The sequence below is a fragment of the Lissotriton helveticus genome, chromosome 1_1 (genome assembly GCF_964261635.1).
Source record: "Lissotriton helveticus chromosome 1_1, aLisHel1.1, whole genome shotgun sequence".
Lineage (NCBI taxonomy): Eukaryota > Metazoa > Chordata > Amphibia > Caudata > Salamandridae > Lissotriton > Lissotriton helveticus.
Window position 1 is genome coordinate 853,079,095 of NC_136057.1, and position 24,467 is coordinate 853,103,561.

At 47.2% G+C, this 24,467-nt stretch overlaps 1 protein-coding gene across 2 annotated transcripts in view; it reads right to left on the reverse strand.

Moving 5' to 3' along the window:
- UTP20 (UTP20 small subunit processome component) overlaps positions 1-24,467 on the reverse strand; it is a 1,109,880-nt gene that overhangs the window by 841,764 nt on the left and 243,649 nt on the right. For both annotated transcript variants that reach the window (XM_078675325.1, XM_078675316.1), the window contains exons 14-16: positions 19,788-19,876; positions 11,056-11,161; positions 10,469-10,619 (exon numbers count right to left, since the gene is read on the reverse strand). In XM_078675325.1, the coding sequence (XP_078531451.1) occupies positions 10,469-10,619; positions 11,056-11,161; positions 19,788-19,876 (346 nt within the window). The remainder of the gene's footprint in view (positions 1-10,468; positions 10,620-11,055; positions 11,162-19,787; positions 19,877-24,467) is intronic.

The following is a 24,467-nucleotide window of genomic DNA, read 5'->3' on the forward strand; positions in this document are numbered from 1 at the left end:
TCTTTTCCCTATGGGCAGCCAATGAAGCAGCTTAAGTGCTGCTGAGGCTGAGGACCTGCGAGGCCAACGCAGCACAAGCCGAGCGGCTGCATGTTGGACCATTTGCAATTTATGGAGAACAGTTTTGTTGGCTCCAGCATATAACCCGTTGCAATAGTCCAGCCTGGAGTTTATTAAAGCCACTGCTACTGTCTTCCTGGCCGACAGTGGGAGAAAATCAAAAAATTTCCTCAGAGCTTTTATTATCTGGAAACACGTTCCGGCCACTGTCACTGCTTGATTTTTAAAAGACAGTTGGTCATCAAATTTGATGCCTAAGTTACGGGCAGATGTAATGGTCTTGGGAGGTGTTTCCGCATCCACTGGCCAGCATACTCCAGGGGAGAATAGGTTGTTTTTTCCGAACGGTAGGATTTCAGTCTTACCAGCATTACATTTCAAATGATTGTCAGTCATCCATTTGAATGTTGCTGCCAGACAATCCTTGAGATTTTCTTCAGCATTTGGTCGCTCCCCATCCAACACCAAAATGAGCTGGGTGTCGTCAGCGTATGAAATTGAACTGATCTGGAATGACGCAATCAGTTCTACTAGGGGCGCCATGTACAGGTTGAACAGTACTGGGCTTAAGCTCGAGCCCTGAGGAACCCCTGAGCTGACGACCTTTGCTTCAGATTGGTGTTGACCTTGCACTGTGACTTGACGTCTATTACTCAGAAAATTCGTCAGCCACGCTAGGACTTTCCCTCCTACGCCTGCGGCAGCCAAACGATCCACTAAGATGTTATGTGAGACCGTATCGAAGGCTGCCGACAGGTCGAGTAGAATTAAGACAGCTTTCATTCCCTGGTCCATAGCTGCTCGGAGGGTCTCTGCTGTGTAGAGCAGGGCTGTTTCTGTAGAGTGTTTTGAACGAAACCCTGACTGGATTGAAGCATCTAGCGGGTCAATGTGATGTTCTGTACAGTAAATGACAAAACGCTTCCATTTTGCTGCATAGCAAGCTCTGGTAGTGGGCTTCCTTGCCTCTCTGATGATGTCCATGCATTCAGGGGGCAGGTTGAGGTAGCCAAACTCTAGGACCTCAGGAGCCAGATCGCCAGATTGAGCTGTTGCGGATCTGGATGCTGAATGTCGCCATGGTTCTGCGTCAAGAGCCTTGGAGTGAGATACAACCTTTGATGCGGTACCACAGAGAGTTCTAGAAACGTGGTGTACCATGGTTGGCGAGCCCACGTTGGAGCAACCAGGATGAGCGTCATCGAGTGTTGCCTTAGCTTTCTTGCCACCAGCGGTATGAGAGGTGCTGGGGGAAAAGCGTACGCAAATTTGCCTGACCAGTTCATCCATATCGCATTGCCCTGCGATTGTGGGTGAGGGAACCTGGCGGCAAAGTGTTGGCATTTTGCGTTTTCCCTTGTGGCAAACAGGTCTATCTCTGGATGACCCCACTGCTGGAAGTACGGGCGGAGTACTGATGGATGTATCTCCCACTCGTGCATCTGATGGCTGTATCTGCTGAGCAGATCCGCCATCTGATTGTCCTTGCCCGGGAGGTGTTCCGCCATGAGGAAAATGTTCCTCTGAATGGCCCACTTCCACATGCTCTGAGCCAGATGAGACAGCTGTGGCGAGTGAGTACCTCCCTGCTTCTGGATGTAGTACATGGCTGTCATGTTGTCCGTCCGGATCAACACGACCTTGTTGCACAGATGTACTTTGAAGGACTTTAGCGCCATGAAGATTGCCATCAATTCCAGGTAGTTGATGTGCAATGTCCGTTGTTGAGTCGTCCACAGTCCCTGCACCGTGTAGTGGAGCACATGGGCTCCCCACCCTTGGAGAGATGCGTCCGTAGTCAGGATAATCTGTGGCACAGGCTCTTGGAACGGTCGTCCCTTGCAAAGGTTGTGTGGATTCCACCAATGCAGAGAGTTGTATGCCCGACCGGTCACCAACACTAGGTCTGTCAGTTGTCCCTGAGCTTGTGTACACTGATTTGCTAAGCATTCCTGGAGCGGACGCATATGCAACCGTGCGTGTGGGACTATGAAGATGCAGGAGGCCATCATGCCTATCAACTGCATGAACACTCTCGCTGGTAGTGAGAGTTGCGGTCTGAACCTTTGGATCAGCGACTGAATGTTGTCGATCCTGACCGGGTTTGGCTGAGCCATAGCAGTCAGGGTATTTATTGTAGCGCCCAGATACTGCCGCACGTGTGCTGGCTGAAGGTGCGACTTTGGGTAGTTTAGTGAGAACCCCAGACTGTGAAGAAGGTGAATGGTGTGGGACATGTCCGCGGGCAACTTCCGTTCTGACTTTGCCTGAACGAGCCAGTCGTCTAGGTAAGGGTAGACATGTATGTTCTGTCTTCTGAGGTGCGCCGCAACTGTCGCCAGACACTTTGTAAACACTCTGGGGGCAGTGGTTACTCCGAAGGGTAGGACTTTGAACTGATAATGCCTGTTGTGGATTGTGAACCTGAGGTATTTTCTGTGGGATGGGTGGAGTGGTATGTGGAAATAAGCATCCTTGAGGTCCAAGGTTGCTAGGAAGTCGCCTTGGTTTAGCAGGGGAAGAATTTGTTGCAGTGTAAGCATGTGAAAATGTTCTGACAGTATATACAGGTTGAGGGGGCGTAGATCCAGAATGGGCCTGAGGGATCCGTCCTTCTTTGGGATAAGGAAGTACAGGGAATAGACCCCTGTGCCTTCCTCCTCCACTGGTACGAGCTCGATTGCGCCTTTTTGCAGCATCACCACTACTTCTTGCTGCAATAAGTGCAAGTGCTCTGCCGACATAGGACGTTGCCTTGGGGGAATGTTGGGTGGAGTGGAGGTTAACTCCAGACAATAACCGTACTGGATAAGCTGTCTTACCCACCTGTCTGTGGTGATGGACGTCCAGACTGGCAGGAACTGCTGGAGTCTCCCCCCAACAGGTGTTGGATGGTCGGGGGGCAGTGACAGAGAGTCACTGTTTGTTGGCGGCAGAGGAACGGGAGTTGTTGTTCCCTCTGCCTCTGCCCTTGGAACTATTACCTCTGTAACCCCCTCTATTCTGTTTGGGGTACGAGGATTGTGCGCCACCTTTCGTGAACTGTGTTTGTTGACCCAAGTGTCCTCTGGTAACACCGCGTGCACCTGAGCGACGAAAAGTGCTCCCCCTGAACTGTTGAGACTGAAGCGCCCCCATGGACTTAGCTGTCTCATTGTCCTTTTTAATTTTCTCGAGGGTGGTGTCCACATCTGGGCCAAACAGTCTGTCAGCATTAACGGGCTGGTTGAGTATTGTTGTTTGAATGTCAGGCTTAAAGCCTGATATGCGAAGCCATGCTTGGCGCCTTAACATGACGCTAGTGTTAATCCCCCTAGCCGCTGTATCAGCCACATCAAGTGCACACTTTATTGCTGCGTTGGAAATGAGCTTTCCCTCTTGTATGAGCATTTCTGCTCCCTCCTTAAACTGGTCGGGTAGGTGTTGAAGGAGCTGTTCTAGGGTGTCGTAATGCGCCCTATCATAACGCGCCAATAGTGCCTGAGTGTTTGATATACGCCAGATATTGGCAGCCTGCGCAGCCACCCTTTTGCCCCCTGCCTCAAGCACTTTCGACTCCTTGTCTGGGGGAGGAGCGTCACCCGTTGTCTGGGAGTTCGCCCTTTTGCGGGCATTGGCGACGACCAGAGAGTCCAGAGGCAACTGTCCCCGAATATATGCAGGGTCCCCAGGTGCCGGCCTGTATTTCTTTTCGATACGTGGGTTCACCACTCTCGCCCTGGTAGGTTCTTTAAAGATCTCTGGGGCATGCTTAAGGACACCTTTTAGCATAGGAAGGGTTTTAACTGTTCTTTCTGAGACAGAAAAAGTGTCAAACAAGAAATCTTCTTCCACTGGGTCAGCATGCATGTCCACATTATGATTTGCAGCTGCCTGCTCTATTAAGGCATTGAATGCCGCTGAATCCTCAGTTGGGGATGTACGTGCACCAAAAACCTGTGGGTCCTGTACCACCTGATGGCCTCCCTGGTCACCAGTGTCGTCATATGAGTCCTGATGGACATCAGGGTCATCATTGTCCGGGAAATTGTACTGGTCATTTTGGTCATCCTCCTCTCCCCCTGACTGGTTTGGAGAAGGTGATGGACTCCTCCTTGGTGGAGGCTGAATAGGTTCCACAAGTGCAGGAATGTCCTGTAGTGGCCTTTTCTTTTTTAGAGGAATGACATATGATTGTAGTGGTTGGGAAGTGATCTTTCTTTTATAGAGAGTTAATTTCCCTGTTTCGGCATCGATGTAACGCTCAGATTCTTCTTCTGAGGCTTGATGTCGATCCGACCGGCCACTTTGCGTCGAAGGTTCCGATGTTTCCGTGATCTTTGGCACCGATTTGGGTGCAAACGCCTTCGGTGCCACCTTCGGCGGCAGGGTGTAGAGAAGCTTGCTCGAAGGCTTCGCAGGCACGTCCACTGGTTTCGGAGCCGACGGCGTGTGAGCCGTCGACGACGAAGACTTCTCCTGAATACGTTTGAGGGAGTCAGCGACTTGCTTTGTGAAGGAAGGCGAGGGTTTGGTAACCGACGCCGTATGTCCGGTACCATTGGAGGCCTTCGGCGTTGAAGCGGTGGCCGCCGATGCATCTTCAGTTGCGACGGTCCTTGCCTCCGTTACAGGCTTAGTCGCCGGCGCCGTTGTTGTAGATTTGGTGTCTTTGTGCCGATGCGTAGTGCCTCCGGACTTCGGGTCGATGTCTTGAGCAGACTTTGTTTCAACGGCTTTAGTGGATTTAACCGGCGCAACCGTGACCGACACCTGATGGACGACCTTCTTCGAGGACGGGTCCTTGGGCACCTTCTGCGGCGCTGTCGACTCGACAGCCTTCTTCGACTTCGGAGGGCCGGAGGGCGACGGAGTCGATGAGGTAGCAGGCTTCGTCAGTTTTGACGGGACGTCGGCCATTTTAGGTGTTGTCGAAGCCGTAGGTTTCGGTTTCATTTTTGATGGGACGTCGGCCATCTTAGGTGCTGTCGAATCCGAAGGTTTCGGTTTCGATACGCGCAATGGCGTCTCCGCTGTTGTGTCCGTGGCCGGGCCAGAAGGCGGGGCCGGGGATAGCGGTGCAGGGTCGTGGGTAAGGCCGAGTGGCGATCCCGTGACCTGAGCCTGAATCATGTAACTTTCGGGGCATAGCTCCTCCTCTGAGCTATCTTCCGCGATCCCATAGACTTCTTCGTCGTCCCCTACCTCCTCGACGTATTCAAGGTCTTGGCTTTGTTCCTCGACTTGTTCCTCGGGATCGGCCTCAACCTCCGTCGACGGGGGTGAAATTTGAAGATGATGGCTTCGGCCTTCTTCTGCGGGGTCGTCGAATATGTCATCGGGTGCCGGAGCCGCTCGCCGGGCCTCGAGGCGCGCCGCGCGCCGAAGCTTGAGCGTTTTCTTTGACCTGAACTTCGAGCAGGCCATGCAGTTGTCCTCGTTGTGGTCCGGCGAGAGGCATTTGTTACAGACTGGATGCACATCGATATGTGGATATTTAGATCCACAGACGGGGCAGAACTTGAACGGGCTCCGCTCCATGTTAAGGTCGTCGGGGTCTTGCTGCGACGAGAGGGCCTCGATGTCCGAAGAGTTACTTGACTCCGCAGAAATCCGACTCGAAGAGTGGGATGATGCTCGAGACCGCACGCTAACAATACCGACGCAGGGAACGAAGGCCTTTTGGCCTTAAGTAGGAAGTTATTTTCGATTCCGACAAGGAGTCGTCGAAATCACATCCGAACCCAATGGCGGAAAAAAACAATCTGGGGATGGAGTCGATGCCCATGCGCACTGTAGTCCAGGGGAGGAGCCACCTATCTCGTGATACTTCGAAGACTCTTCCAGGACAACAATGTGCAATCATCCGGACCCAACACTAGGCGGCGATCTATGCTAAAGATATGAATTTAGCAGCCCACATGCCTCGAACTCTCCGTTGGACGTCAAAGTATTCAAAGTTCTCCTCCTTATTCATCGTTCCGGCTTGGTGGTCTTGTTCCTGAATGTATTCTCCAAACTTTTTTGATAGATTTTAGCTCTTTCCTTCTTCTTTTCTCCCAAAACTCTGGAACCTCTCGGTGACGATCCAGACCCAACGGCGGAAAAAAGAATCTGAAGATGGCGCCCAAAGGTGGGAGCTTCCGCAGGAAGCGTGCCAATGTCATAGGAAGTACACAAGAAGGTGGGACGTCGACGCCCACCTAGGCTATGAAAAACAAAAAAAAAGAAAGAAAAGACTACGATTCCAGACCCAACCACTAGACCGCAGAATAATGCACAGCATAGTGAATCCAGAAAGATTCACACTGCAAAACATGGCGCATTGCATTATTTTTTCATTGCACAGTACATGATTGTAGAGTGATGCATTGCATTATTTCTTCATTGTACAGTACATGATTGTAGCAGGACGCATTGCTTTGTTTCTTCCTTGCACAGGGCATGGTGGTAGTGATACACATTGCATTATTTCTTCTACTGCAAAGTACATGACTGGCGCTACGTATGGCATTATTTCTCTATTGCAGTACAGGAATATATTGTTACACATTGCAGTATTTCTTTTCTTTTGCAACATGTGTGAATCTAGCAATACGAATTGCCTAACATTTTGGAAACGGTTAGAAGTAAGCTTAACTGTTGGTTAGAAGCGGTGGTTGGGATTAGAACCTACCAATCCACTACAGAGAATACTACCCATTATTATATGTTGATTCTGTATTGTGTGGTTGTTGGAAATGGCCCTTTTTGCAGGGTTATCCCCAAACGTTTTGCTTCTTCCTCCCTTGTTTTTCCTGATCTGTGGTTGTTGGCAATAGGACTCTGGGCACCTTACCACTGCTGGTCAGTGTTAAAGTGCATATGTTCTCTGTGTAAATTGTTATTGTAATTGGTTGTCCATGATTGGCATATTTGTAACACCAAGAAGTCACTAGTAAAGTGCACTGAGTGTGCCAGGGCTGGTGATATAAATGCTACTAGTGGGCCTGTAGCACTGATTGTGCCACCCACATAAGTAGCCCTAAAATGGTCATTCAAGCCTGCTACCGCAGTGCCTGTGTGCAGTCTGTGAACTTCCATGTTGACTTGGTAAGTGCACCCACTTGCCATTCCGTAAACCTTCCTCTTTCTTCATATCAGACACCCCTATGGTAGGCCTAAGGGCAGGGTGCATTGTAAGTATAAGGTAGGACATGCCCTGGTGTGTGTGGCATGTCCTAATAGTGAATGACAGCCATTTTCGATTTTTCACTATTGTAAGGCTATCTTGCCCATAGGCTATCATGAGGAATGCTGGCTACAGTGATTACCTGCATATCTTCCCATAGGAGCAAGATAGGACCTGTGGTTAGTCGGATGTCTCTGCCCTGCACTGTGAAAGGAGAGAAGGAATCATGTCAACAAAGTGCTCCAGGGCTGTGCTTTCCCTCCACAATGCTGGCTCCACCTCCTGATGGGTGGTGGCTGATGACCCTGCCCCTCTCTCTGAAAGGAAGGGAGAGGCCAGGAAAACAAAGTGCTCAAGGAACATCCAGAACTGGTTCAGACCGGGCTCAGAACCCTCCTGCATAAAGCAAATACTTTTGGGGGTATAAGTACAGGACCCCACACCACTGTACTTTAGATCATCCTGGAATCAAGAAAGAACCTCTACCAAGGAGAAAGATGGAAGACTGGAGAAGGAAGACTTTCCTGCTGTAGCTTTGCTGGACTGACCTACAGTTGCTTTGCTGCCAAGGAGAGGGGAAGGACTTTGTTGTTGCTTTGTCCCCTTGCTGGAAGAGATCTCCAAGGGCCTGTTGTGAGCTGGCCTCCTGTTAAGAAGTCCCAGGAACAAAACGACTTCACCCCCAGCTTTCCCTGAACTCTGCTGAGAGAGTTCTGCCCTTCCTGAGAGCTGAATCCGACTGAGGGCCATCTCGAAGTTGTGGCCTGCTGTTATGAAAGCTGGAGAACAAGAAACTAAGACTATCTGCAAATTTTCACGCATCGCCCGCTTGCGGAGCGCATCCCAGTCAGTACGAGGAAATTCTCGCCACCCAGAAGATCGAGATCGTCGCAGCGCCTGTTGCGGCTGCAAGAACCGACGCATCCTTCGCTTGCGGAACGCATCGCTCCGGTGCGGGAAAAGTACCATCGCTGCGAGTATCGTTGCAGAGCCTGTCGTCGCTGGGTGAGATCGCCGCACCGCTTGCTTGCGGACCGCATCACGTCTCTGCAAACATTGTTGCAGAGCCATCGCATCGAGGGGCCACGAGAGAAGATCGACGCTGCGCCGCGCATCGCCGCCGCACCTGAGATCGTTGCCTTCCCGAAGATCGTCGCATTGTGCCTTTGCGAGACGCTCACCGGAATCCTTACAAGGTATCGCCTCCCTCCCCATACAGACCGGATTCGTCGCAACAAGCCCGCTATGTCCAGTGGGGCTGTCGCATAGCCTCCCGAGTCTCAGGAGTGACGCATTGCTTGTTTACAACCGCACCATCTTCTGTTTTGGAACTTTGTCGCATCTAAAGGTACTGTTGGTTAAACGTGACGCAACTGTGAACTATTCTAAAGCAACTGTGGATTATTTTGACGCAACCCTTAAGAACTCTTTAAAAACCATATCTTGAACTGTGTATGTTGGATTTTTGTCATTTTGGTCTTGTCTAGTTTAGATTAAATACCTTTATTTTTCTAAACTGTTGTAGGGTCCATTTGTGGTGCTTTCACTGTGTTACTGTGAGTGTTGGTACAAATACTTTACACATTGCCTTTGATAAGCCTGTCTGCTCGTGCCAAGCTACCAAGGGGGTGAGTAGGGGTTACCTAAAGAGTGGTTCCTCCTTACCCTGACTAGAAGGAAGGGTCCCTATTTGGACAGTGGTACCTACCTCTGCCAACTAGAGACCCCCAGTTCTAACAGTGATCATATCGTATATCTTCTTATATAAAGATTATACTTGTTTTATAAAAACTTGTGTGGAGTCTATTTGTGGTGATATCATTGGGTTGCTGTGAGTGTCGTTGCACATACTGTACACACATGCCGTGGCGATAAGCCTGGCTGCTCGTGCCAAGCTACTAAAGGGGTGAGCAGGGCCATCTCAGACAGTGTCCTTACGTTGAAACGAGGGGTCCGGATCTCGCACTTGGCGACAGCGGTGTTGGACAGGGACTCCCGCCTCCTACATTTGGTGGTGGCGGTGAGAGATAAGGACCCTCACTTCCAACAGCTAGAGAGTCGCACTTCAATGTAAGATTGTTTAGCAGCCGGGAAGTGACTGGCAGTGAAAATAAGAGCAGACAGTGGCCCCACGGACCACTGCCTGATCTTGAAATATGAAACAAACGCTTAATTCTTCTTTTTTAAATGCATCCCATTTTCCTTTAAGGAAAATGGCTGCATTAAAAAAAAAAAGCTACTTTATTTAAAAAGCAATCACAGACATCGTGGTTTGCTGACCCCAGCCGTCCACCATCCCTGGGAGTGCTAGCCATTCCTAATCTGGTCGCATATTGCACCTGTCTCATGAATATTAAGAAGGTAGGTAATTTGCAACTCCATTAGGTATCGCAAAAAGTGTCCGAGACACTGTTGTAAATACCAATTTGTGAGTCGCAACACGAGAAAATTTGCGACTCGCAAATTGGAAGAAATTTGCGACTCGCAAATTGGAAGAAATTTGCGACTCGCAAATTGGAAGGGTCGTACATCTGGCCCTAAAGGCTTAGCACATATACCAAGGACAAATAGTCTCTGGAAACCTAACTAACAAGTAATTGCAGGTCACGCTATCAAAGAGTGGTTATTGTGAGTGTATTTGCATTCAAACACAAAATGACACAATCCTTTATTTCTTCAGTTGCAAACCTAGTAAAGCATTATAAATGCTAACAATAGTACTACCTAAGGCAGATAAACTATAAAGCCTAACAACGGGGAACGTTTGAAATGCTGAATTGCTCAGATCACTGTTTAGGTGTGCGTGACCTTGCACTTTTAACAGTAAAGGGACTGCAAGACTGCCCATGCAAGAATATCTCGAGATGCATTTATACATATCTGCAATTCTCTGTATCCATGCAACCATTCTTCTTCTACCAATATCCCCTTTCTGATTCTGCTTCGCTGAGCCATATTCATGAGTCTCTATCTTCTCCCCGCTCTCCAGTTGAGAGTTTGGTCTGAGTTACTGCACTTCAATCTATTTTTTTCAGACTGCTTAGATGGTAGAACTGGCTGCAATTAACACAGAAAACTTGATGCAATATCGCAGACTACATTGCCAAGATCTGTGTACCATTATGTTATCTTTATTATGTTTATAAGCGTTTAAGGTACAGTTTGCAAATATGAACTGTATTAAGAAAAAACGTATACTTGCATAATTGCACCAATTAGAATTATGCCTTCAACAACAGCAAAAAGAAATGATCTCACCTTTGATAAATTGCTTGAAATATTTTGCTGCAGTACGGGGAATATTTCCATTAGGTTTGCTTGTGACAGTGGCTCATGGCAGCCACAAAGAACTAATCTTGTGTAATAGAGATCAGCCATCAGCAGAACCGAGGGCTCTGAAGGAAAGCGCCTGTAACCAAAAAAACAATTATGGTAATTGTAATATGATGAAGAGTCATCACAAACACATATATTTTCGATTGTGTTTCAAAAGAATAAAACGGTTCCTAACTTTACTTTGATTTTCCATACTGTGAAGAAAATGGAACAAAACACACTACTCACAATTAGAAGGTCAGATTCATGGCAACATCTGGCTCTCAATAATGCCAGCTCATCATGGAGCTGGAGAAGGAAATTGATTACTCAAAGGGGCCTAAGATGTCAAACTAAACTAGTACACTTCAGAAGGGACAAATTAAATGAAGAAGGAATTGTGGTGCTTGTGGGGTGATACTATAGAGGCGTTAGTATGAAGAACAGGCCTAGAAAAACTAGATGGAAAGGGAACAGAGACTTTCAAAAAGAAATCTTGTGGCACAAAAGGTTTGGTAGAGTTTACTTACGTTAACAAGTTCTTAATACGTTCTGAAGGTACCAATTGAAGAATTTCTGAAGATTCATCTAAACTAAGAAGTACGTTCACTGCCTGGCAGGCCACAAACAAGCTACCTATAAGGTATAAAAAAAAAACATATTACAAACACAATTAAAGTACTGGAAACAGAAACTGCACCACCCTGCTTTGATATGAGCATTTCAAGGAAGACTGTTTGGATCAAAGATGTATCATTGGAACCTCTCCCTTCTTCTGACAATATTTTAAAAGTTTTGTTTCAATTAATGACAACCACACACAACCACAGCCACACACACAACCACAACCACACACACACTCAACCACAACCACACACACAACCACACACACAACCACAACCACACACACCTACACACACAACCACGAAACCACACACACAACCACAGCCACACACACAACCACAACCACACACCACACACCACACACACACCACACACACACACTCAACCACACACACACACTCAACCACACACACACACTCAACCACACACACACACTCAACCACAACCACACACACACAACCACAACCACACACAACTACACACACAACCATACAACCACACACACACAACCACACACACAACCACACACACAACCACACACAACCACACACAACCACAAATACACACACAACCACACACGCACTCAACCACAACCACACACACACTCAACCACAACCACACACACAACCACACACACACAACCACCCACACACAACCACCCACACACAACCACCCACACACAACCACCCACACTCACAACCACCCACACTCACAACCACCCACACTCACAACCACCCACACTCACAACCACACTCACAACCACACTCACAACCACACTCACAACCACACTCACAACCACACATACAACCACACCCACAACCACACCCACAACCACACCCACAACCACACCCACAACCACACCGTCAGTGCACTTTTTCACCAGGCACAGACACCATCAGTCATCAGTGCACGCTTTCATCGGGCACAAACACCACCAGCCGTCAGTGCACGCTTCCACCAGGTACACACACACCACCAGCCGTCAGTGCATGCTTTCACCAGGCTCACACACACCACCAGCTGTCAGTGCACGCTTTCACCAGGCACACACACACACACACACCACCAGCCGTCAGTGCACGCTTTCACCAGGCATACCCACCATTAGCCGTCAGTGCACGCTTCCACCATGCACACACCACCAGCCGGCAGTGCACACTTCCACCAGGCACATACACCACCAGTCATCAGTGCACAATTTCTACAGGCACACACACCACCAGCCATTAGTGCACACATCAATTGTTAACGCATCCACAATTAACTATTGTAGCAATCGCAGTATGGCGCACTTTACTTTTAAACATATTCATCTAAAGCGCAGCATGCCATCATTGCTACTAAAATAAATACACTTCTTTTTTTTACCTACAATGAATAGACTTTTATTGCAATTGGTGTTGCAATATTTACCAATGCCAATAGCTCAAATTTAATTAGTGAGAGACCTATTGCATTGCAAATGCGTGTTTTCTTTGCCATCTGGACATCAAAGAGACCTGCACATCAGTGAAGTAGCAGAAGACACTGGCTCAAGAGCGGAACCAATGCATGATTGCCATACTCTGTTTCAAGCTGGACCTAGGCCTTGGAAGCTTGTGAAGACGCCTTGATGATGTGACCTATGGAGAGCCTACCTTCCTGCTGAGGTGCTGAACAATTCTTCCCCGCAAACTCCAACTTGATCCACAGCCTAGGTGACTGAGCATCTTGAGTGAGGACACATCGTGAATGAGGCTCAAGTACCATGAGGTCACCAAAGCCGATTTACCAGATGACACAAAGCATCCGAAGATCATCATCTGGGTCAAGGTGCCACTCAATTACTTTCAGCAACCAGGAAAGGCAAGCAAGCAAAAAATCCCAGCTCACCCTGTGCCTATAACCCTGTCTCTCCAGTTCCAAAAGACCATGAGACAACAAGCCTTCTCACCACTATTGTGGGGTCCTGCTCTGCTGGCTGGAATGGGTTTATACTGCTAGTCACAGTCAGTTTCTCATAATAGAGAACCAGGGCCCATTTCAACCAGTAACACCCCTGCTGCCTGTCCCTAGGCATTTAGGAGTCTTTACCCAGGAAAGAAATATCACAGAACTCAGATTCAAGGATACAGGCCACTAAAGAAGAAGGCATCCATGGAGCAGTTGCTTTGTTCCCACACAAGCGCAGACAGAGTCTGATAATTATGTGAATCCATACCGTGCACTCCATAAGACAGATGATGACAATATTCAAGTTGTAGCATGGTCCGATTAAAAAAAATCACAATGGTGTAAAATCGATTTGCTAACCACACTGCAAGTGATACGACTTTGTGGCACTCTGGTCACAGAAACCCAACAATTCAAACAGTTAACAAAAGAGATAGGCCTTTTGACTTCATTTTTGAAGGTGTCAACAAAATAAAATGAGAAGCAGCAAATCCTGAAGGCGTAATGATCTTTTTGAGCAGTTGTTCACAATGTATTTTGGTCCAGCTTTTCCCTCTTTCAGTTTCCCTGCACAGGACTGTACCTGGTGGTGTAGTATCCCACTTCCCGGCGGATAATTTGCAGAGACCCAGGGACATTTAAATATACTTATTGAACACGTCCACGCATTGGGTGCGTCAGTCTCACAAAAAAGGGAAGCTCGTCCGTACCCAGAGCCTGAAGATGCTGCCAGTTTCAAGACAAAGGCTTTGTATGGATACGGCTTAGTGACAATTTCCCTCTCACATTCTAAAGTCAAGTATGACAAAAAAAAAGGCATACGCACTAAATTACTGTGCTACTCCTCTATCCATTGATTTGCTGACTCATTTCCTCACCGCCATTTATAGAAGCCAAGCACCACTGCCACTCACATACACTAACACGTTATCTATCAAAACATACACATTTAATTTTAAGCTTACTAAATAAATAGAAATTAGAGATGTTATTTGCAATGGGAACCCAGCTGAAATCTTGGTCAGTGCCACCTCTAATTGATACCTGCCCTTCAGGATAGATGCATATTGGTACCAAGCGCCCTCGAGGAAAACATGGTGGTGGCATTGTCATTTCTTCTTAAAACATAACGTAGCCTTAAACATTTTATCTTCAGTCTTACTTAAAGGGGTAGAAGTGATCTCAGAAAAAGTGTCCCCTCATGCTCAGCAAACATTTGCATTTACTCTGCTATATCGCACCCCTGGGCCTGCCCAACTCTGTTTGACCACCTGAAGCACTTTCTTTTTACAAATGATTGTTCAATCTAGAAGATCTTAATATTAATTTACATACCCTACACACAAATCAGCATTTGAAGATTACGCACTTGTGCTTTTTAGAGAAATTTAAGTAGTTGTCACTCATGATGCCAGAGATATCCTGGATCTCATTATAGGCACTACACTAACATTACATCACTGGAGATTTTGCCCTTGAGTTGGTCTGTCCAGTCTGCTACCGTCTTTAAAATCCACAATAAATCTGAGCTCATAAGTCATACACTCTTTGAGAGAGACTGGAAACAATTACCCCACACTAACGAGGCCCACTTATGGACTTCACGCCCCAGGAAAAGTAAAAAAAGAAATAAAAGCCAGTTTTGTCTCTTAAATAAGAATATTTCTGTAACAAATTAACAAAGTGGGAGTGGCCAAAGGGTTTGGCTGAACTACTTTTTGGTGAGGTGAAGGGTTCGTTAGGACTTACTTGCACATACTACCTCCTTCTGTAATGGCCAGAATTAGCTAAAAGTGATACAATGGAACTCTACCCACAGAACCACCAATTGTTAAAGACTAATTAAAGCATTTCATCTACCTCATTTTCACTGCATCTTATTTATTGCAATGGGAATGAGTAGATATAGTTCTCGATAGTACATAGACAAGAAAATCAACTACAGAAGGCCTACCTTAAATAGGGCAAGCCTTCTGATGCACAGAAGGCGGCAGCCCAGTAAAGGAAGGGCAGCCAGATAAAAAAAAAACAGCTAAGCCTGAGCTGTTGGAAACGAGTTAGGGCCTTCAGCTCTAAATGAGGCTGGGAAGATGCAGACTTGATAGAGGGTGGAACCAGCTTTTGGAGAACGTTCTGTTCTGCCAATGCACAAATAGGCCCCTACGTCTTGAAAGCTGATAATGTTGTTACTATTCCTTACCTCTTCCGCCAATCTCCTACATCACATTTGGGCTAACATTTAATGTAATGAGTCAATTATGTAATATAAACGGTATACCACCACTAAGGGCATTCTATCAACAAAAGCAATTAGCAAAAAGATTAGGGAAGGCCACCACAAAAACAATCCGAATGAATGCTCACTGTTTCCAGTCATGTCCGACTACTGAAATGTTATTCTCAAGATGCAGATCTGATGGAGTTTGCCACTGGGATAGGTTATTTGAATGTTAGGATATGCGGCTTGTTATCACCTTCTTAAAGCTCATAACCAACAACTGTCTAACCAGGTAGGAGTGCATCCACAAGCAGCTTTCACTTCTGTACCAGACTTGTTATCCAGAAATACGAATAATATGTATTGTTATTGTCTTGCGGACACCCATATCAAGATCCCATCCAGCATCTTGGGGTAAAACGCTACACTGGACCAAATATGTATAGTTTGCAGAGGTTCAGTGTTTTTCTTACAAGGTCGACTAACCTCAAACTATGCAAGTATTTGTAAAAGGAAGAGGGTATGGACGAAATGAGAACACCAACATGAATCCTGTGTATTTGTGAAATGTATTTGTCATATGTATAAGTCTGTTTGTATACATTTGTATTCCTTTTTGGGTCTCGCTGGAAAAGCATCCGTAAGGATGCATCCAGCTGGAGACCAGTAGCGATCACTGTGGGAGGAATGACGGACCAGAGGGTGCACGAGCGCAGATTGCACCTCGTGGGCGCGCACAGCGCCGTGCCCCTCTCCTGCCTCGGACACAAGCACCAACACGCATGCGCATACCCAGAGACATACACACGAGAACCCATGCACGCACCCATACATACAGAGAACCCACCCCCGCCGTCGCATACACACACATGCGCGCACACACACTGCATATACACACCCTCACCAGAGACACACACATACATAGAAGCGCCCCCGGCCGCTGCATACATGAGGCCTCACGCCCCTCCTCTCTATTCGGGACTCACCGGGTCGGCTGGCGCTCGGCGGCGGGCCGGTCTCTCCTTCTTTAGCGGGGGCTCCCTCTTCTGCGCGGCCCCCCCCCCCCCCGCCATGGCTGGCACGGCATCTCCGGTCTCCCTCACGACTCGGGAGACCGGAGGACAACAGGCAAAGCTTCCCAAGGCAGTCGGAGCGGACCCACCTCTTCCCGGCCCCGCCCACAACCAGGCGGCGGGCCGGACATCTGCTTCCGGTGTTCATCAATGGGAAAATCTGTGTTATGGGCGCTTGTAAAAAGCCTGCTTCCCGTAAATTCGATCAAAGCGTCCCGTGCTTAGAGGCACATCATTTGGCAGCGAATGAGGTATGTTCTTGGCGGATTACGCAAACTTTGTAATTGACTGCAAACGTATTTGGAAACTTGGACGGCATTGCGTGCAACAGATAAGCGGCGCACATGTGTTTTTTACTCAGCCCCACTGTCTTTGCCGAAAACAACCACGTTCACCGGCGCGACAAGGCAAGGCCGGGGTAAGGTAAAATAGTCACAACATACTGCAAAAAGTGCTTCAAATCTCTGATAAAGCGATAGTTTATCGCAAAAACTGGGTCTCCTCTAATTATTCAACCTATGTGCTTGTTTAAAATAGAAAGCACGGCTGTGTTTTTGCTGTTTGAGTGCGTGCTGATGGAAACATCAAAGCACGCCTCCCTTGAATCATATTCCAAAGTACTCTCGGGTGTCCACAACAAGATCAGAGGCTTCCAGAAACTCACCCTTTCAAACGTAGTCCGCTGTCGCTGCCCTCACACATTCTTGCTAGGCAGTCACGCCTATCAGCAACCATTTCCCGTTCTTTCCTTCCCTTTTAATTCCAAGCATAACAGTTGGAATTCGCCCGCTTGTTTCTGCCGTCCTCCATTCCAGTGGCAGCTGTTGTGAGGTGAAGGTGGCCCGGTCCCTGGCTCTGCCCTCTCACCCCCCTCTCCCGATCCCTAAAGCCTGCCTCCCCAGGGGTTATTCTGGCACACGATCTCCCATTGTCCTGGAGGTGTGCACATCACCCAGTTTGTGTGCGTGTTCGTGTGGGTGTGTGTGTGTGCGCCTCACTGCCTCATGCGCCCCAGCGTGCAAAGCCTCTGAGATGCCCCAGCATTTCAAAACTATTGAATGTATTGCATAATCTGGCCTGAATGCATTATGGGACGCTCGCCTGGCCACTCAAGCAGGTTGCAGCGTTCTGCAATCATTTCAAAAGGTCTCCACTTGTTAATAAACGAGGGGCACTTAACCGAGGCGCCCCCCAGAGCTCTGTCACAGAAACAAACACCGTGTGGTTGTGTTAAGCCCACGACACCCCCATAATCAACAAATGCCACCTAGAAATAAGAGCGCTGGTGCCACATACCCTAGTGACATTTACGTGGCAGGCGGCATATTGAAAAAAAAACTGTCGCATGAAAATGTGCACTACTTGCGTCAGTACGTGAACGCAATACTCCTAGCTCGCTGATGCTACTCAGCGGCAGCACGTTGGCACTATATTACATAAATACAGATCGGTTTTATCCGGGTATTTGTTGAAAAGGTAATAATTCTCAAAGCGGTTGGAAGGAACAATGTTAGTCCTGTTTTTGCCTAGGCACCTTATCGCTCAGGTTCTCTTCAGATTTTGCATTTAATTCACATATTTTTAAGTGATGAAGTATGAGTGTTAATTCAAATGCCAGACAAACAACCTATGATTGGAGGAGCTTTTTAATATAGTTTATTTTTCGATTCATTTTGCTTTTGTAGCGCTACGAGGGGGTGAGTCAGTTTCTATCGTTTCCTCCCCCTCGTCACATTTCACTTGCTGAATGGTGTGTGTTGAAGCGTTCGCAGTCCTTTTCTACAAGTGTGTGCAGCAGGTTTTCAACATTGTGAATGGCCCGCGCAGACCTATAAAGGACCTTTACAGTAAAGCCAGCATATTGGTACGTCCCTGGTAGCACCGTGGGCCCGTCTAGCCCCAATTAACCTCTTCTTCATTGGTTTCCAATAGGTTTACTGCTTTCAAGTCGCGCTATCCCACCTCGCCTTTCCATACAATAACTGATAATTGTTTTATACAACTTTGTGATTTTTATACATTTGTTACCACATAATTTGGCCTCTTTTTTTTATTTTTATTTTTTATACCCAACGCTGCCGCATACTATAGCCCAAGCTCTCTCTCTCTCTCTCTCTCTCTCTCTCTCTCTCTCTCTCTCTCTCTCCCTCCTCCCCCCCTCTCTCTCTCTCTCTCTCTCTCTCTCTTTCTCTTCCCCACCTTTTCTCTCTCTCTCTTTCTCTCTCTTCTCCCCTATCTCTCTCTCTCTCTCTCCTCCCCTCTCTCTCCTCCCCTGTGTCTCTCTCTCTCTCTCTCCTCCCCTCCCTTCCCTCTCTCCCCTCTCTCTCTCTCTCGCTCTCTCTCTCCTCCCCTCCCTTCCCTCTCTCTCTCTCTCTCTCCTCCCCTCCCCCCAGCCCGGAATACAGTACCACTGTGATCACAAAATTCTTAAGCACCCTGCAACACTGGGGATTTACAGGAATCCAAACACCAGCGTAAAGTACTCGAACAACAATGACGTCTGTCTTATAAATGTCACAAAAAAATGGTAATATTTCACTTCTGTTCTTGGATTTTCGTGAAAATACAACACATATTGCATTACAAATGCTATAGGTGTCACATTTGTGAAAGTTAAAACTATTGGCATTGTAAATGACAAAGCTATTACTTTAGCTATTACTATAGCTATTTTCACAACCAACACATAAATAAAAAAAATGTAATTCACAATACCAATGGCTCAAACTTTCCTAATGCGAGACCTATTGCATTGCAAATGCTTGTTTTAATTGGTTTAAATTATTGTTTCTTACATTATTGATTGTGGTTTTAATAAACTTTTGTGATACTCATGAAAGATTTGTGTGTTTATAATTGGTTTATGGGCTTCCGAAATTATAGTGGATTAAGTATACTTGAATGTCCTTTGTATGATTGAATGTAGTGAAATTTGACCCTTTATGAGTTGTAATCCAAGAAAAACCTCTAGTTATACATTTACTGTATTTGGTACCCCATCTCGCTCTCGGTTCTGAACAATTATAGCCAGTAATAGTTTTGCTGCTCACCTGATGGATAGAGTGCTCACTCTCTCGCTCATAAATATAAACATGTAATACTCTACATTTTATATCGGCCAGTCCAAAGCATTCAATCTTATGCGTGGAAACTTTAAAACATAGCATTTTGAAAAGAGGCACCGCATCTGGATAACCCCAAGAATAATCAAGGGGTCTACTGTAACCCTTATCAGGTGATAACACCCAACATTATTACGACTACGACACAAAGGGTCTCCCTGAATTTTAGTCATGTCACACAACATGTTTAAATGCCCATCTGGTGACATGTATATATACTTTCCAACACCCTCTAAATACATAAGGCTCGCCAAGCACCTTTAAACGTCAGAGCTCTTTTGTGACAGTCTTACCATTTCTGAAGTTTCCTTGGTCGAATGAGGCAAAGAGTGAATCTATGAAACTTATCATACGTGGTTGAAGGATTTCCTTTTGCATAGGTCTGTAATAAACAGGAAAAAATAAGATGATTAGATGCATCATACAACTGTAAAGGTTTTTACAAAACATTTCACAGCAATTCAATTGTCTGATAAATAGTCTGCAACAACATTTAAAGACAGGATACCTACATAAAGGTTCCGTAGCTTCAATTTATTATTGCACATTTTAACATAACTCAGAATGACACTCAAAATAAAATTGCAGATAAGTATTCTCTATCAGCGAGCTTTTTTCCATACTTAAACCCACACAATTGCAAGCTTGAAACCTTTTGGTACCAGCGTAGTGGGCCAGGGCCTGGTGTTGCAGTGAGTAAAAGGGAAGCACCCGGGTGTAGGGACATACTACTTGGGCACAAGTGATGGGATATTAACATTGTAGTTGGAGTGTCCTGGACTGCAGACGCTGTGCCTATAAGTAAATGGGTATTACCAGCTGGCTAGGGTGGACCTTGCCTCCACCCGCTGTGAAAACCCAGGCTTGTCCGACATGTGATTTTCATGACACGCCATGAGATGCACATGAAATCACGCCGAGTGAGTATCGGCGAGATAAGTATTGAGAGTCAGGGCACTGCCTTAATGTTCCTTGTGGTGTGTGGGGCCTCCAAGGGTGAGGATTGATGACATCATCACCCCTTATTACTTCTCAGGAGAGGGTGTGTGGAGACCACAGTTTGAAACCGGCGGCCCATCGCCCAAATACCACTGACTGACTTGAGTTGGGCATGGAGGTCTCAATTTGGTGCGAAGCTTATAGGAAGCAAGGTACACCCCAAAAGAGCAAAGATCTCTGCCCACTAAGATGCAAAAGGAGAAGAAAACTGGATCAAAGAATAAGGACACTCTAAAATCAGAAGAGACGACTCCGGTGCACACAATCAGAAATTTAACGCTATTCTTGACACAAAATCCAGCCTTAAATTCAAAACCAATGCTATCGCCATAGACATGAAATTGCTCCGCACTGACCATGGACAACTCGTGTAGGAGAGTGGGATCGGCTTACTATGGTTACCCCCACTTTTCGATAGTGTTTCACTGTTTTTCGACTTTAGTCTGGCTGGGGCCCTGCTATTCAGGACCCCAGCCTAGCTGCTTCCTCTCTAAAATGATTGCATGTACTTTAGGTACACTCCAGATTGGTACTAGGTTACCCTTGTGAATAGTAGAGGGTACCTAAGGTACCAAGGGCATAGGTACCCCAGAGGCCTACCAGGGGCTGAAGCATGTATTATGCCACCCCTGGGAAGCCTTCCAAAATGGCACTACAGGTCTGCTACTGCAGCCTGGGTAATGTGGTGCATGCACCCCTTACTAAGATATAGGTTACCTATATCTACCTTCAATCACTGACACACATAAACCTATAAGTCACTCCTATGGCAGGCCTTATCAATCCTGAAGGCAGAGTGCTTGGTTTTGTGTGAGAGGGTGCCCATGCAGGAGCAGGATCCCTCGGCAGCTTTTGGAATCTATTCTCTGAGGCTGTTCTGTGATGCAGCCAGACCATATACTCTTAAGTGCATTATAACCTTGTGGTAAATGCTAACTTTGGAATGGCTGCATGGAAACATGTCGTGTTTGGTGTCAAACACTTTGGAATCCTACCCGCCACCCCTACCAGTCCTGGCGGCGGGAGTCGAATTCCACCCTTCTAGAGGGAGAAGACATGTACACACTTACCTAACCGGTAATAGTTTAAAAGAGCCCCAGCATCACAAAATAGATGCTGCAGCCACAGGCACGAGTCTGACCTCCTGCTCCTGGACGAAACTACGGCAGGGGAGGCCTGGACAATAGGTTTTCTGTCACATGGAGGTGTAACCACCTCCCAGACAGGCTTTAGTGTATTGGGGCTGGGTGAGTGCATTCATAGAATGCTTTTCAGACAGTTCTGGTGTCCCTGTGCATACCCCAGTTCAAACAGGTTGCAGGGGCACTCAGACCCAGCTCTAGCGCTAAACTGGACAAAGGGAAAAGGGTGTAACCACCCCTCTCCCCAGACCCTCCCATTGGTGGGTCCCACGAGTATGTCCAACCCCCTATCTTAGTATAATTATGGGATCCCAGTCCTTAGGACCTCAGATTACACCTGGAAGAAACTCTGCAACATATATCCTGGAACTTCGACATTCTATATGACTAGAAGACGGAAGAATCTCCCTTGGGGTCAAGGAGTGACCCCCCATCACAAGCAGGCACCAAGAAGCATCTTGTCTGCATTTCCGATGCTCTCGCCGGACCCCGAAGTATTTGCGACTCAGGACACGGACTTCCAGACTTCTCAGAGGCCAACACGATATCCCAGCAAAGCTGAGACCGCACCCCTCACGAGTGACGTGGGACAGGAACTCCTGGACACTGTGCACATTTGCTAGTGCCTCGACTTCCCGAAGTTGTGCATTGGGCTACTTGTAGTCCAAGCCCCGAGCACCATCTGCACCGAAGATTGTGGGCCTACACTCCATGAGTGTTCTGTGAGCCTGCTTCTAGCATTTCTGCTCGAGGCCTCTTTGCGATACCTGGTCCATCGACTGGTGGGTCCTCCCCGAAGGCAACTCTTCTTTCTTTTGGGCTTCCCTGGTTGCTCCAGACGTGCCCTGACTCCCTACCAAGAGGTGAGTCCCTCAGACCTTGCTGGTCTGCACCGAAGCTAATCTTTGCTTACTGCTTGGGTTGCTCTTGTCAAGGCTTGTTGGGTCCAATCTGGAAACCGACACCGCAGCACTCAACATCCTTCGTGGGACAGCTCGAATCCAGGTCCTCGTGGCTGAAGAGTCAAGCTTCACCTTCTACACCTGTCCCCTCTGCATTCAGGTTCTTCACATCTCCGGTCCCCCCATGGATACACCCGGACACTTTCCACTTGGACGCCAGCAGCATTTTGCAGCAGCTCTCCACTGAAATAGATGAAGAAACCCGACACAAAAAGACACCTATGTACCCGGCTTCCCTGGGTGAGGTAACTCGAGTACTCCGGTGCTCCCGTGGGTGTTCACTCTAGAACCTCCTAGTTCTAAAGGGGTTTGCTCCAAGTCCTCGTCTAAGTGTCCTTAATCTTTAAAATTCTAACTGCGACTTTCCCCATAGAATTTGATGGTGATTTGCGACTGTGTTTAGACACTGCACGCGTCCCCCGTGGGTCCCCTGTGTCACTACCTTGGGTGGTTCCTGGTGGCCCCAGCGGTTCTCAAGTCTCTAGGCCTTGTCTCCATGTCAGTCGTGGTTCTTATACCACTTTCTTAATATATGGTTTGGTACGCCCCTAGGGCTAAACGTATATTGTGCTAATTTACTGTGTGCTTAATAGCTTTACTGAATGTACTTTTGCCTCTAGTCTCATAAAGAGACTATAGGGATGTGTTTAGAATAAATACATATATTCTATATATATATATATACCTGGTGTGGTTCTCCTTTCGTTTGGTCATTCATGAGTTTATAGACTGGTAAAACAAGCTTCTTTACATTCCTACAAGATTTAGCCTGAAGGCTGCTCTCCAAAGCTACCAATTGAATATGCTACTTACCAGTATGCATGTAGGGCTATTCATATCTATAGCATAGATCGCCGCCTAGTGTTGGGTCCGGATGATTGCACATTGTTGTCCTGGAACAGTCTTCGAAGTATCACGAGATAGGTGGCTCCTCCCCTGGACTACAGTGCGCATGGGCATCGACTCCATCCCCAGATTGTTTTTAGCCATTGTGGCAAAGATGGAGTGTAATAGTGTAAGCGATGGCCATGCTTAAGATTGAATGCAAGAAAAGTTTGCAGCCGCTACGGGCGCAGTGGAGGAGGGCGGGTGATATGAATGTCAGCAGCCCTACATGCCAAGAACAGATGCATACTGGTAAGTAGCATATTCAGTTCGAGGCATGTGGGCTGCTGAATTCATATCTATAGCATAGAATTCATAGCAGTCCCTCCATTACCGGCGGCCGCCCGTGCCAGCTGCAGAAGTCTGAAAAAGTGTTTTAAGAACAGCCTGTCCTACAGCTGCCTGCTGTTTGGAATGCACATCTACACAGTAATGTTTAGTAAATGTATGTGGTGTAGACCATGTGGCTGCTCTACAAATGTCTTCCAAAGGAATATTACCTAGGAATGCCATGGAGGCCCCCAACTTGCGTGTGGAGTGTGCCCTGGGGGGGACCGTTAAAGTGAGCTTAGCTTTCTGATAGCAAATCTGAATACATTTAACGATCCACCTGGCTATTCCTGCTTTGGAAATGGGGTTGCCTTTGTGCTGGGCTGAGAAGGCAACAAAGAGTTGTTGTGTCTTTCTAAAATTTTTGGTTCTGTCAATGTAGTACATTAACGCCCTTTTGACATCAAGAGTGTGGAGCATTCTTTCTGCTACTGTTTCAGGGTTTGGAAAGAATGCGGGCAGTTCGATGGTTTGATTGACATGAAACTGCGACACCACCTTAGGAAGAAACTTGGGGTTAGCGCGCAGCACCACCCTGTTGGAATGAATTTGTATAAATGGCTCTTGAATTGTGAGCGCTTGCAGCTCACTAACACGTCGGAGAGACGTGATGGCAATGAGAAAAGCCGCTTTCCATGTCAAGAACTGAATCTCA